The 15,072-nt window shown below is 35.3% G+C and overlaps 1 protein-coding gene across 6 annotated transcripts in view; it reads right to left on the reverse strand.

Annotated features, from left to right (window-relative positions):
* Positions 1 to 15,072, reverse strand: part of INPP4B (inositol polyphosphate-4-phosphatase type II B) — an 830,315-nt gene that overhangs the window by 96,344 nt on the left and 718,899 nt on the right. For all 6 annotated transcript variants that reach the window (XM_004768442.3, XM_004768441.3, XM_004768440.3 and 3 more), the window contains one exon: positions 9,357 to 9,516. In XM_004768442.3, the coding sequence (XP_004768499.1) occupies positions 9,357 to 9,516 (160 nt within the window). The remainder of the gene's footprint in view (positions 1 to 9,356; positions 9,517 to 15,072) is intronic.

The raw sequence follows: 15,072 nt of genomic DNA on the forward strand, positions 1-15,072 counted from the left end.
TTAACTCCTATTTTTTTCTCATTCTCTCACTCAATTAAAATATGCTGAATGACTGAAAGAAAAAAAAATCACTCAAAATAATGCGGTACCTATATTATCATAAAACAGTAGAAATGGAGAAACCCCCAGAACTGTTAGATGATCTTTAATTTACCAATAAATTAAAGTCCAGAGAATGTAAGTAATCTGTCAAGTTATATAACCAAATAAGTAAGTTGAGGACTTGCCAAGAATCTTGACTCTGAGCTAAGTGTTGTTTTGTTACATCAAATTCACTGCACAATATTTAAGAGAAGCATTAATTTTCTGACTGGATATTTGAAAATTTCATAATCTATAATTATTATTGAAATTCTAAGTTTATAATAAAAATATATGTGGTACCTTTTGATTATTTTTTACTAGTTTTATGTTTTGTTTTGTTTTTTTAGCTTTTAAGTGTACTTTTAAAGGTTGTGGGGTTTTTTTGTTTTGTTTTGTTTTGTTTTTACCTATTGACCTAGGAGTTTTTCAAAGCCTGGTTCATTGATGTTTCTTTCCCAATGTAATTCTAAACTTTTATGTGTAGAAATTCATGACATTCAGGAATATTAATACTTAAGCCCTTTGATGAAAATGATGCTTTGTGCTTGGATCTTTGCACTTTGCCAAATAAAAGACATGTTTCATATTATAAAACCACTGAAATAATTGTCTAATGTTGAGTATAAGTTTTGGTAATATAATGATTTTCATGTATATATGCATAAATATTCACTATGTTGAAAATACTCAATAATATAAAAAATACCTACCTAAGCATTTCTTGTCAGGTAGCAGTTATAGATCAAGGTAACTAGGCTTTTATTTCATAACATTGGTTTCTATTACTTGTCAAGAATTATCAGGTTCTGGAGATTCAAGAGCAAATCACAAATACTTGGCATATTTTCTCACAGAGCCAAGTCTAGTAGAGGAGATAATATTTAAAACAGCATTTGTAATAAATCAGAGATTCAGAGGCTGCAAACTAGAGGCCCATGGGCCAGCCTTACCTGGTCCTCAAAGATATTTTATTTGGTCTTCCTCATATTTTGACGATTTTAAAATGTCAATTATTGACATTTTAAGAATTTGGATGTTTCATATAAAAATTCACATTTACTTGAAAAATCAGAAGATACAGCGATTTTAGTTTCAGTTTCCTTTGTAGGAAGGATTGGCTAGAACTGGAGTGGTGGCCTTTCTTTTTGGAGGGATATATATTGTCCCAGTGTCTACCCAATTCAATTGACTCATTCATGTTACCCTGTATGCTGCTTGAGGGCCTTTGTACTGGAAACCCTTATAAAAAGCATGACTACATAATTTGCAGAATTCAATGAAAAGTTAAAATGTGAGAAACTTCCATTCAAAAGGAGTAAACAACCTTTTTCCTTTCTTCTTCAGTGGTATATCTCTCAACCTGTCACGGTGAAATTCTATTTACTCTTTCATGTCATGCTCCCTTAGGCTCGGTGATGCATGTATGCAGAGTCTCAAAGGTACCCAGACTGATTCTGAGTATTTCACCCCTGCACCCAAGTCCTTTGGTGGGTGAGAAATGGGCCAGAAAGTGGTCATTGGGCTGGGGCAGGGATGGGGAAGCTGGGCAGGAACTGGAGAACCTGCGAGGCAGAACCATAGGTGAATCGAATGTTAAAGCTCCAGGCACAGCCTCCATTGCCTTATTGGAATTTATTTAAAACACAAAGATACAACTTTTAAAAATGCAAGATGGTGATTACAAAGCATTAAACCCAGAGCAGAGGGCCCTGCTGTGTGCAGGACCCTGTCTACTTGCACTGGGACAAAGCTGTATAAAGGGGCAGATGGGGGTCTGGGCATTTAGGGTTTTGGAAAATCAGCAGAAAACTTAAGCAAACAAGTGAAGTAGTAGATGTGACTAATGTCTAAACATAAAGGCAAGAAAATCCACATGCAAAATGGCTCTTAAGATCTAAGCATATCTCACCAACAGTTGCTCTAAGGACTCAGATTCTTCTTGACAAATTCAATCAGGAATCACTTTGCATTTGAATCCTGCTTAGATACCTACCAGTTCTGTAGCCTTAGAAGTATTGCTTCACTTCTTCATCTATAAAATGGGGATAAAAACAGAACCTCCTCAACAAGCTTGTTGTAAGGAGGGAGGCAAGAATGGCAAGGCTTGGCGAGTGCTTGTTACCAAAATGTGAATGCAGTAAGGTTTAACTAAGCAATGTGATTATTTTCTCTCTTGACACCTTTGTTTGAGATCCAAGTTGCATTTGATTTGTACCCCTTAGTTCTTCCTACTCCTTAGCTGGAGGCAATGTCTACAAGCCAAGGCTCTGTTTTATGGATTTTGCTAATTTTGTCTTATTCTTCCTGTTCCCGTTCATTCAGTTTCATCTATCTATCAGCTAATGACTCTCAAATGCATACTCTCTCTTCTACATCCTTTATCTTGTATATTCTGTCTTTGGGAAAATCTCTGAATATCTTCTTTAAAATACAACTTGCTCACCCACAAGACCACAAGGTCAGGGTGACGACTGCATGTATTCCTGGGTACAATGCCTGGCACAGGGTAGATGATCAACAAATACTGAATGAAAGAAAGGATCTTCTTCTGTCTTCTAACTAACACAAATTTAGTGTGTGTCTCCATAAACTTAATGCCATGAACCATTTTATGTGTAACCGTGTTCATTAATTAATCCTTAATTACTTCAAATTTATTAGGCAGATAACTACTCTGGCCAACCTAAAATAAAACATAAGAAAGAGACTGGATTCAAAAAAGTAATTTGCTAAACCCTTCTGATTGTTCCTATTTGGAAGATGGGGCACTTTTTTCAGATGACACATCTTCGGCACAGGAAGCCCCTGACAATTTGTGATAAATTACTGACAAATTCTTGGTAGTTACCAAACAATTATGTTAACAGGAGGCAACCAGAGATAAAGTAAAAGGTATATGTGAATTCTCAGGTCCCACTAGAAGATATGAAATGTACCTTGTAAGCTAGAAGAAAATTAGGAAGGAGGAAAGAACATGAGTATCAATGAGCATGAAACTCTAACCAGTGGTAAGTAAACAAATGCTATGATCTGCGTTATCTCCTTTGTATGAGGAAGCAGTGACAGCATGAAACCAGCATGGGCTCACTGAGAAAAGTCATGTCAGAAGAATTTCATCTCCTTTTTGACAGGACTGGTAGCTGAGCAGATTAGAAAGAAGTATTCAGAGACGGGGCATTTCATGGTAACCTTGTGAAAGACAAAGAAATTCAGGCATGCAATATCATGAATGGGTGAATGGATCACTGCTTCAACACATATCCCCAAACAGTTGTGATTAATAAGAGTATTTTAGTGCATACAGGTTTTTTTAGTGATGTGCCTCAAGGATCTGTATTTATTTCTGTTTTCCCATCATTTTTTATGTATTACTTGTGTGAATGAACAGAAAATGTTTGTAAAATGTGAATAAAATAAACCTAAGCTGGATAGTAGATATGATGGATGTAAGAAATAGGTATTTATCTGAGTATACTGAGAAGTGTAGTACACTTCAGTCTTGGGTTTATCCATCAATCACATCAGTAGAATTGAGATAGACCATGTCTTAATCTCCTTGTGTCCCTACTCTTTCACAATGTCTAGCACACAATGGCACTTAAATATTATTTGAATCTTGAAAGCCTGAAGGATAAGTCAAATTGAGCAAGATTTATGGTATCAATGAAGTTAGTAGTAAAAAACTTGGCTGTCAAAACAGCCAGTGTGAACTTAGATATCATTAATAGAAAAATAGATTCTAATTCGGAGAAAGACAACTATCATATGATCTCCCTGATATGAGGAAGTGGAGATGCAACATGAGGGGTTAAGGGGGTAGGAGAAGAATAAATGAAACAAGATGGGATTGGGAGGGAGACAAACCATAAGTGATTCTTAATCTCACAAAACAAACTAAGGGCTGCTGAGGGGAGGGGGGTGGGGAGAAAGGGGGTGGGGCTATGGACATTGGGGAGGGTATGTGCTATGGTGAGTGCTGTGAAGTGTGTAAACCTGGCGATTCACAGACCTGTACCCCTGGGGATAAAAAATATATGTTTATTATTTAAAAAAATAAAAAAATTATAAAAAAAAAGAAAAAAGAAAAATAGATTCTAAAAGTAGGAAAGTGGTCCCCCTCTGTTACTCTGGGTTTGACGCTCTTCTTTGAAAAATGACCAGAAAATGGCAAAAAGGACATAATGGTTGTTTTCCGATTTGTTAGACTATAATATGGAAGAAGGAAAGTAGATTTGTCCTGTTTGTTGCACAGAATTAGATCTGGGCCAGTGGGTAAAATTAAAGGAAACATATTTAGATCAACATCTGGAGTGTGCCATTCTAGAAAATAAAAAATTGTTTTCTATCACTGGAGATGTGTACCACGGGCTTGGTGAAAACTGGGAGATACTATAGGTAAGCTTCTTAACACATAGGACGTTTAATTATGTAATGTTTAAGGGGACCTTAAAATCTAAGATTCTAATATTCAGTGATTTTTATCTTTGAGTTTTCAGCTTATTATGAAATTGAAGGCATGTGGTCCCGTGCATATAGTAGATGGTTTTAAGTATGTTTGAGTGTAGGGAACTAAAAGAAAAAACTTGTTCATTAAGAAAACATATAAATATATATATAAGCCATGTAAGTTTGAAAAGGTATTCCATTATTTGTGTTCAGAACAGCATAGAATGTTTTAATTCCTGAAATACTCCTGAAAAGAGATTTATGAAGATATTTTGTAAAATCCTAGATCTAAAACAAATTGAAAAACTCTCAAAACTACAAATTTAAAACATTATTAAATAAACATACTGCAAAAGAAAAATGTGCACCTTAAAAAATATCTGCAGGTTATAAACATTAAAAAATGGAAAAAGGTAGCAATAATTCAGAAGACCATCTGTTTAACCATGATATACATATATGCCAGTGAAACAAACAGGAATTACAGCTAAAATGTAAAAATAAAAGATGATAATGAAGAAAGAAAAGCTGACTGTCATAGGGTTGACTTATCCTCTAAGATTTCAAAATATATCCCAACATAAAACATAGTAAATAGTCAAAACCTCATGAAGAGAATAAAAATTCCAGAAATTGACTAAAAATATATGCAGAACATGAGGTGCTTGGACGTCTTAGTGAGTTAAATGCCCGACTCCTGATTTTGGCTCAGGTCATAATCTCAGTCAGGATTGTAAGATTGACCTCCACGGAGGGCTCTTGCTGGGCAAAGAATCTGCTTAAGACTTTCTCTCTCTCTCCTTCTGCCCATACTCCCCCACTTGCACTCTTGCTCTCCCTCTCTAGAAAAAAAAAATTGTATAATTTAATATAGCAAGAAACAAAATAAAACTGATACAACATGAAAGAATTACTAAGTGATGCGGTAACAAATGCATAGCAGTATTTATGACATTATACATTCGTATAAATTCTGGATGACTCAGTCATTCAACTCATTTATCAATCGTAAAAAGAAAAGAAGAAATGTTTTTTCCACCCCAGATATGAGCTGGGGATAAAACTGGAGCTACTGATGAAATGCATTTTATTATAAAAATAATATTTTGAAATATAGTATTAGGTTTTATAATGTCAAACTTCACTAATAACTAGATAAATTACAAAAAAAATACAAATTAAATTACAACAAATTACAGATTGCAATATAACATTTCTCACCCAAAGTGGCATGAAAATAGGGAAAATATTTAAGGTTGGGAAGACTGTGGTTAAAAGGGTGCTTGTAGATACTGCTCGTGAGAGTATCTATTGCTAAAAAGAACCATCACAATGTTCCTACCCCTTGGTTGGTTTCTATGTGTTATTCTCTAATAGAAGAAATCGTAGTTCCTTGAAAAATGGCTTAACCTAGCGCTGGGGCAGGAGAAGTAACAGCTGAACCTAGACTACCTCATGGTGCCAGAGGGAAGGGGAATGAGTAAAAAAAGTAAGGGAATAAGTAAGAAAGAACACAAAGGAGTAACTAGCCTATGGGTGGGCAAACTGTTAGAAGGCCACTGAGAACAACCTGAAAGAGCTCCTAATGGCTAACTCCAGAACAGTTTGAGCCTCAAATATATATTATTATAATAGTATTAGATTATAAACTAAAAAAATAACATACATATTCTTGAGTCTACACTGATACGAACTGATAATTGTAAAAATGCACATGTGGGAGAGAAAGAATAACTCTTCCTTATAAAATAATTCCACTTCCTGTGATCTGACTTTGGGGAAAATATCAGGGATATAGTAGAAGACTTCAACATTCAAAGATGTGTTACATGTTAACTCAGTGCAATTATAATAATTATATTTCTGAAATCGTGGTTTCTCTTTTGATGAATTCGTTTACAGTCATTGTAATCTCATTTCCAGAAAATGCTTCTCAGGAAATATCCATTATATAATGATATGCAGGATATCAAGAAGTACATCTATATTTACAGTGTGTACTCCAGTTTTGTTACTCTGTGTGTGTGTGTGTGTGTGTGTGTTTGTGTGTACGGGTAAACATCAGGTATGTTAAAAATGTTTCTGTCTGATTGAAATAAAAAGATAAAACTCATACATAGTCCTATTTGTTTACCCTTGCAAATTTTTTAAATTCTTATTTTTCTAATAAAATTTAAAACTACAGGTAAATCGGGGCACAATATAATTAGCAAATGTGTATCTCAAAAATCTTCATCTGAAATAGTTTGCGAGATAGTGTAGGTAAAAACATGACTTTTGGTTATTCATTTGCCTTATATCAGCCCAAAAAACCACTATTAATTTTTCTACTGCATTGCTTTATGTGACAAAAATCAGGATAGAAACTGAAAATGCTTTTTTCCTAACTTTAAGAAGAAGTCTAAAACAACCCTAAGTATTTTATTAGTATATTATTATTACATAATGAAAGTAAATTATTGTTAAATGATTGAATAAGCTAATCAATCCCACTCCAACTATGCAGTAGCATTCATAATCTATTCGTAGTATACTTGAGCACAGATTCATCTGTAAAACATCTATTTGTAAATGTTATACATCTTCTTTTAGGTACCGATGTCCTCTCTAAAACATGAACTCTATACACAATTGTCTAACCTGTAAAATGTTAACAAAAGCTTTAACTTTGAAATTATTTGACAATATGATATTAAATCATTACTAGACTAAAGTATATATTTCATTTTATATTTTTCAAGTGTTTTATCTCCTGAAAATGTTGATAACATCAAAAAGTATGCATGAAATAAATATGGATCATAAATTGAAAATAAAATCACGTAGAGGGCACGATGCTATGCTTTGACTTTAACCATCCACAAATCCCATCTAGCTGTGAATTCTACATTGACAACAGCTTCTGTCTGGTTTATACTATATTCAGACAATGCCTCACATTCAAATGAAAGTGATTCATCGAATCTTACCAAATATTACCTACCAAATATTTTTACTCTTTATTTTTTTTTAAAGATTTTATTTATTTATTTGACAGAGAGAAATCACAAGTAGATGGAGAGGCAGGCAGAGAGAGAGAGAGGGAAGCAGGCTCTCAGCAGAGAGCCCGATGTGGGACTCGATCCCAGGACTCTGAGATCATGACCTGAGCCGAAGGCAGCGGCTTAACCCACTGAGCCACCCAGGCGCCCTATTTTTACTCTTTAAAATGTAATTTTGATCCCACAGAAACAACCTTCTGATAAAAATACAAGTATAGGTAAAATACATAATTTCAAATATTCTAGAACTCTTGTCAATGAGAACTTTTGGGGAACATCAAAACAAATATGGCAAAATTCAGTACCTCATCTTATTTCTGCTAAAAGAGTATTATGCCTTGAAAACCCATCAATGGACATAACAAGCCCCTAACATGATTTCAACTTCCTTACCTCATTTTCCAGAGCTCAGCATATTGTCTGGCTTATGGCTGATAGTCAATAAATGTTCAATTAAAGAAAACTGAAGTATACTACTTCTTTATGACATCAGTTATGACAAGCTTTCACTTCGATTCATGTAAAAGTTATAGGGCTGACATAGAATCTGACTGACATTAGATCCATTAACTAATAAAACTGATATTATTAAAAAAGAAGATCCCCATATATAGTTAAACTAAGTAGGTATAAACATAATGAATATTAGTATAAACTTTTCCATGTGAATGTACTATAGAAGATGAGGACCATCTATAGTAAGAAAACTTTAGTTTATAAACATGATTTAGAAATAGTTCTACTGTTAATCAAGTAAGGAAAGATTGATGTTTCACATAATTAAACTCCTGGTGAACATGTGAGTAATGAAAAATAAGGAAAACAAATTGGGAAAACATAAATTTAATTTTATAAGTGTCCATATTTCCTTCTGACTCATTTTCTTAAAGTAACAGGAAATGCAGATTTCAGAAGAAGAGAGTAGGGCAACACTGGGTATTCTCTCCAAACACTTAAGTTACCAAAAGGGCTGGGACTACTTTAACAGCAGTTCTTACCCCTGTAAAGAAATGCAGATATTTGTCTGGGTTTTTGTCATCAAAATTAATCAAATTAACAACAACAACAACAACAAAAAGGCGAAAAAGCCTATAATTTATAGGGACACAACCATAGTTAAGATTTGATTATCATATTTTCTGGTAAAGCTTGTAATAAGCCATACTTTTAAAAGTATCTATATATCTGTGTGTCTGCCCTTACACACATATAGACACCCACATGTGTATGTAACTGTTGTGTGTATACATGTCTTCATGAAAACCGAGACTTACTAATACACACAAACATATTCTTCTTATATGGAACCAAACCTTCTTAAAGTTTTTGAGTTAATTCACAAAAAATATTCTCCAGCACAAGGTAAAAAGCATTTTATCATACTGCATTCTTTTCAGGAACCATTGTGGATACTGCGTCCTGATATCTGTAGAAGTTTCTAGGAGCTTTAAGAGCAGATGCTTGTTTTGCTTCCTAAAAAATTTTGGAGGACTGTGTCAAAGTAGATTAAATTTGGTCAGAGTCTTTAAAAGAAAACACTCTTCTTCTTTCAAGAAGGTTTTTATGTAGCAAAAGAAAAAAAATGAGCATTGCAAGCAGTTCTGAAAACACAACTGAGATGCAATTTGATAAATAGCCTTCTATCATCCAAGCCAGAGCAGTAGAAAAGCATGCTATCAGCACTTTCATCAAAGGCACTATTGACTCCTCTTTTTCTATCTCATTTTATCATGACTTTCTCATTTTGTTTACTCAGTCAGTGATTGGGAAAACATGACTCCTTACCCCTTGGATGAGTTATGATGGGGTCCACTAGAGAGGGGTCCTTTTCTCCATCTTGGCTGCCACCACCACCGCCTTCATTGCTGCCATCTCTTTCAATCAGTCTATCAACCATGGCAATAATGCAGTTCAGGCTTTTCCCCACGTTGGCCCACACCCTATCCTGAAAAGAGCATAAGTATCACTACACATTTTTATTGCAAAAGCAAGATAAGGCAAAATCTAACAATTCCATTTTAGAGAAGCAGGTAGAGGAAGAATCATAAGAAAGCAGACTCAGTGATTAATTCTAATACTCCCATTCACTTGGCCAGACTATGAATATATAAGAAGAAATCTGTTTCATCTTTATAAAGCAACGATGAAATACTGTACAATATTAATCCATAATTGAACACAACCTATGATATTTTAAACTGGATGTATCTGTTTCCCTTACCAACACTTAGTGGGAAAGAAAAGACACATTTTTAAAAGAATAGCTATAATTTGCATTCAAACTCCTTGTTTTTCCTTTTTACTGTGATAACACACATAACATTGTTTACCATTTAACCGTTTTGAAGTGTACAGTTCAGGGGCATTAAGTACATTCACATTATTATATAATCATCACCACAACCATCTCTAGAATTTTTCATTTTCCCAAAATGAAACTTTTGCCCTTTCAAAATGAACTCCCCACTCTTCTCTCCCCCACCACTGGCAACCATCATTATACTTTTTGCCTCTATGGATTTGACTGCTCTAGGCAACAGAAGTTCTTGAAGTGTGGTCTTTACAACACCTTTAACAGAATGACCCAGAGAATTAAAACACAGATTGTCAGCGCCTACTAAGTCAGTCAGAACCATTACGAAGAAGGCACTCTAAACTGAATTTTGACAAACTCTTCGGGTGCTTCTGACCACTCTAAATCTGAGAACTTCTACTCAATATTATGTGCTATGGCCATTAATGTCACTGTGGCCGATTTATTTCTTAGGAAGCAGCTCCTACCACTAGGGGGCCTCTCTGTCTCCCAACTTGACAATTCTGATTAGCATTCTATTTTTGTTTAGGGCAATTCACAACACTCTAATTCATAAAAGTTGTTATTTCTTAATAAAAAATTCAAATGTAGTTATCATTATGGTAGTTTCTCATCCCTAGTTTCCCTTTGTGCTCTTCTCTTCATATCATTTAGATGGAGTCACTGACTCTCCAAGGGTGATGGCTAATTTTATATGTCGACTTGATTGCATTGCAAGATGTCCAGATAATTTGGCTAAACATTATTTATGTGTGTGTTCGTAAGAGTGTTTCTGGGTGAAATTAACATTTGAATTAGTGGACTCATAAAGCAGTTTGTCCTCCCCAGGTTGGGTGGGCTTCACTCAATCCACAGAAGACCCGAGAGAGAGCAAAGATGTGGAGGCAGTCAAGATGTGATCCTTCTTGCCTGATTGACTGAATCAGGACATTGATCTTCTGCCCTCAGTACTCCTGGATTCTTAGGCTTTCAGACTTGGACTGGAACATATATCAGAGGCTCTTCTGGTTCTAAGGCCCTTAGACTCAGACTGAATTATACCACCAGATTTCCTGGGTCTCCAGTCTGTAGATGGCGAATCTTGCAGATGGCAGATCATGGGATTTCTTGGCCTCCAAAATTATGTGAGACAATTCCTTATAATAAATAATATGTATCTTATTGGTTCTATTTCTCTGAAAGACCCTAACATACATATTAGGTGTATCTTACATATTGCATAAGAACCAAAGGGATTTTGCTTTTCTTTCATCTTTCACTGTAATAGAGCTATTTCAGAGCTATTTGGGGTAGCACTTAATGCAAAGAGAATAATCAATTAGTATTTATGATTGGTAAAAATATTTTATTTCTATTGGTAATTTTTATATTTATAAATTATAAATATAACTTACTTATATTTATGCATATTTACATATATTATATTACATATAATATAAATTTATATATTAATTATATATATTTATTTTATAAATTATAAATCAATTAGTATTTAATAATTGATTAGTGTATATATATATATGTAATACTCCTTAGTAGTTTATACATTTTTACCCAAATACATATTTTTATCCAAGTTAATTTTACTAGTTTATAAACATGGAAACTAATTTTGGGTAAAACAAATCTAGGAAGAAAGAACTATAATTGAGTTTAGATTATTGGATGATTGTCTTATAAAGACTAACTTAGTTGAATAATATAATATTAGTTGAATAATGTAACAAACAGATATGGGTGTGTACAGATATGTATACTATAGTCGAGGGGGAAAAGTAGAACATTCAAAGTTTGAAAAGAGAAGTTCGAGGTCCACCTACATGACATGCTACCTTGGGAAAACTGCCTCATTTCTGGGGAGCTACAGTTGGTTCATCTAGAGTTTAGAATGCCCTGCCAACCTCACCATGCTGCAGTGGGAGCCATACAACATAGTTTCCATGAAAGTGCCTGGAAAACTATTATAATTGGCAAAATCATATCCTATTCTTGCTGGCTTTCCTAAATGAATCAAACTTGCTTTTCATCACCTTCTAATCCAGGGTATGAAGTATGCTAATAATCATAAATAATCATAAAAATCTTTCCTCTAAAGGCAGATTTCTTCCACCAAAAGATTACAAGTACTTCCTACCTCTAAGGGAAACTAAGACACCAGTCACAACCATAAATTGCTTTATGCCCTGCCTGTTGTCTGAGAAATTAGGTGTAGGCGCTCCTCAGCTATGATCTAGGAGACCTAAGGAAGCTCACTTCTTCTGGGATGAAATGTGGGGAATGGTAAGCAAACTGAGGTCCTGACATCATTCATACTGGGATTTGGTGAGGAGCTTACATTTCAGACCACAATAACAAACTTACTGGTCCCTATTCTGAATACGGCTTAATTTCCACCAGCAACTACATCTTTAAAACGTTGAATGGAAAAAATGGTGTAACTCTCCCAGTTAACACTGGGAATAAACACTGTTATTAAGGGGGGAAAAAGGGCAGAGGGTTATTCTTAATTTTCCAGATTAGCTTTGTACATTGGATACATTTTCAACTCTCCTCTTGTTGCCCATGTTGGGAAGAACCAAATCATATCGCATGCTGCATTTCTTATATAAAGTAATACAAGGGGTTAACCAACTTCTTTTAATTACATTTCCAAGGGTGAGAATATGAGAATATATAAAAGGATAATTTTGCATTCTAACTCTTTTTTGTTCCTCCTTTATAGATAATTGGGGCTATAGGATTATACCCACAGAAATATTAATCTTTGCGGTCAGTCGAGAGACCTTTATTGACATGAGATGGAGAGTGAAGTATGTTCATTGGATGAGACCAACAACCATATGGTAAGAGGTTAGATGGCAAAGAACAGAGGAACATTTAAGTCATTAAATACATAGGGGGCACGTAAGCTGGGAGGATGTTTGCTGGGGGTGAGAAACTGAGCGGGATTTTATTCAAGACTGATAGATAATTCATACATAATCAAATTTATTTTTTATTGAAGACACACTCAGTAGGAGACCCCAAGCAGACTCAAGCTGGTCTTTATGTTTTGGAGAGGAAATCCTGCCCGGCTGGTGGGGACACAAGCTGAGTTTTGATGGTCACTGTTTCTTTTTCCTTTAGGGCATCTACAAAGTAGATTATAAAGTCATTAATTTGCATTGTTGTCTCTCATACCAGTCTAGGAATTGTTTGAGGGCTGTGTATTCACGACACTGAACAGGGTCTGGAGGAAAGGCAGATAAAGAGAAATGGAACAAAGGAGAGAGGAGAAGAAAGAGGACTCCAACCCAGAGGCAGATTGAGAGCTGCTATTTATTTTCACCTAGTATATGAAATTAGCTTATCTACCTTCAAAACCACCACAAAAGTTCAACATTATGGACTCAGTCTATAGAGGTGAGGAGACCTCAGGTTAAGAGATGTTGAATAACATTCCACATTAAAATGGGTATAACTAAATTAGAAATTCTACTTGGTTTTGGAGACTTGATTCTTCCCCTAGGATTTCCCACAGAATAGTGGCACACAGTAGGAATTCTTCTTTGTGAGATTACTCAACTCCGGGGACAAGCTAGACGAGGAAAGTCAGGAGAAGGAGCCACAGGAAGGATCAGGAAGAAGGTACTCTTGCTCACATGAGCAAGAGTACATGTCAGTTATCTGAGACTTGAAAATGAGTCCAATGGCAAATCACTAAGAGATGACTCTGAAAAGGACAGTCTGGTCACATTGTGCTCTTAAGTTTGAAATCAAGAGGGTCATACAATCAAGGATGGAACAATCATTTAGCTAAAAGGTCAATGAGCTTGGGTCAAAGGACATAAGTGACTAACATAAAGAGAGGACAGTGTCAGCATCAAAACCCAAAATCTACTCATGACTGGGATATAAAACAAGGAAGAGGTTATAGGGAGGGAAAATAATTAAATTCCTAGGAGATAATTATTAATTATTCTTAGCAAAATCATTACTTTGAAACTAGGATGATAAAATGGGTAGGCAATATTCTTGAAAGGAAACCTTGAATATCTGATTTCTCCCCTAAAAAAAACCCATTTTCCATAATACTTCTGTGAAAGCATTCACACAAAGGAAAATGACTGTCAAAAATGCATTCCAATTCTGATCATTTTCACTCATGAGAACAGTCCATGTGGAAGCTTCTTTTTGCTTAGATTGCTATTATGTGTGCAGCCTACTCCATTTTTCCCCTACTAAGATCACAGACTATTCCCACAAAGAGAAAAGGCTGGTCAGTAGGTCAAAGATAAATGGAAGCATAAGAATGTGACTATAGTGCATGGTGCTTCCATCCTTCCCCTTTTCGGGTCATGGCTACTACCTTAGATCCTGCTAGCTCCTCAGCCACTGGGGAGTTTTCAAAACAAAAGAAAATAAACCAAAACCAAAAGCAAACTAAAACAACAACCTATTAGAAAAACTGAAGGCTGGGCTTTTCCCCTGCTCCCCAGAAAATAGCAGCCATGATCCTGCTATGTCTCCTGCTGAAGTAAATAATGGCAAATTGGTTGGTTACACTCTACCCTTTATTAAGTGGAGCCTAGCTGGTGTCCTTGACCTTAATGGAGCCTTTAGACAATCCATCTTCTTGGAGGCCAAGGGCGACAGGGAACTAATAGCAACATTTATTCCACTCCGAATCAGATGTTGATTTTCATCCTTATTTATTTCTGCGTTAGGACCTAAGCTAAGGTGCGGGCAAAGCTTGTGGCCACAGATCCACAAATTTAATGGACTTGTCAATGAGTAGTCAGGGGGACCTGGCAAAGTGAGCCATGAGGGCAGGGGACATGGTGCTTATGCTGCATGCCACACATCTATGAGATTGGTCCCATTGGATTTTTTCCAATTTTTCCAATTTTCTCCTTTGGATCAGCACTTAACCTAAAAAATAAAATTAAAAAAAAAGTTTAGCATTGCTTAACTAATCAATTTTTCTGGGACCAATTTTTGATCAGGAAGAATGTGAAGATTGACTGAGAACTGAAATGGGGGTCCAAAGTAGCTTTGTTGTATCTATATCTCTATGCACAATTTCCCACCTGTCATTACCAATTTTTGAGGACTTTGATTAGAATGGGCAGGCAAATTAATATAGGAAATCACATCTTCAAAGAGAAGCTTTAGTTTATCCTTGATTTGACTGAGAGTAAATTGTAC

The sequence above is a fragment of the Mustela putorius genome, unplaced genomic scaffold (genome assembly GCF_011764305.1).
Source record: "Mustela putorius furo isolate JIRA1106 unplaced genomic scaffold, ASM1176430v1.1 tig00000083_pilon_pilon_pilon, whole genome shotgun sequence".
NCBI lineage: Eukaryota > Metazoa > Chordata > Mammalia > Carnivora > Mustelidae > Mustela > Mustela putorius.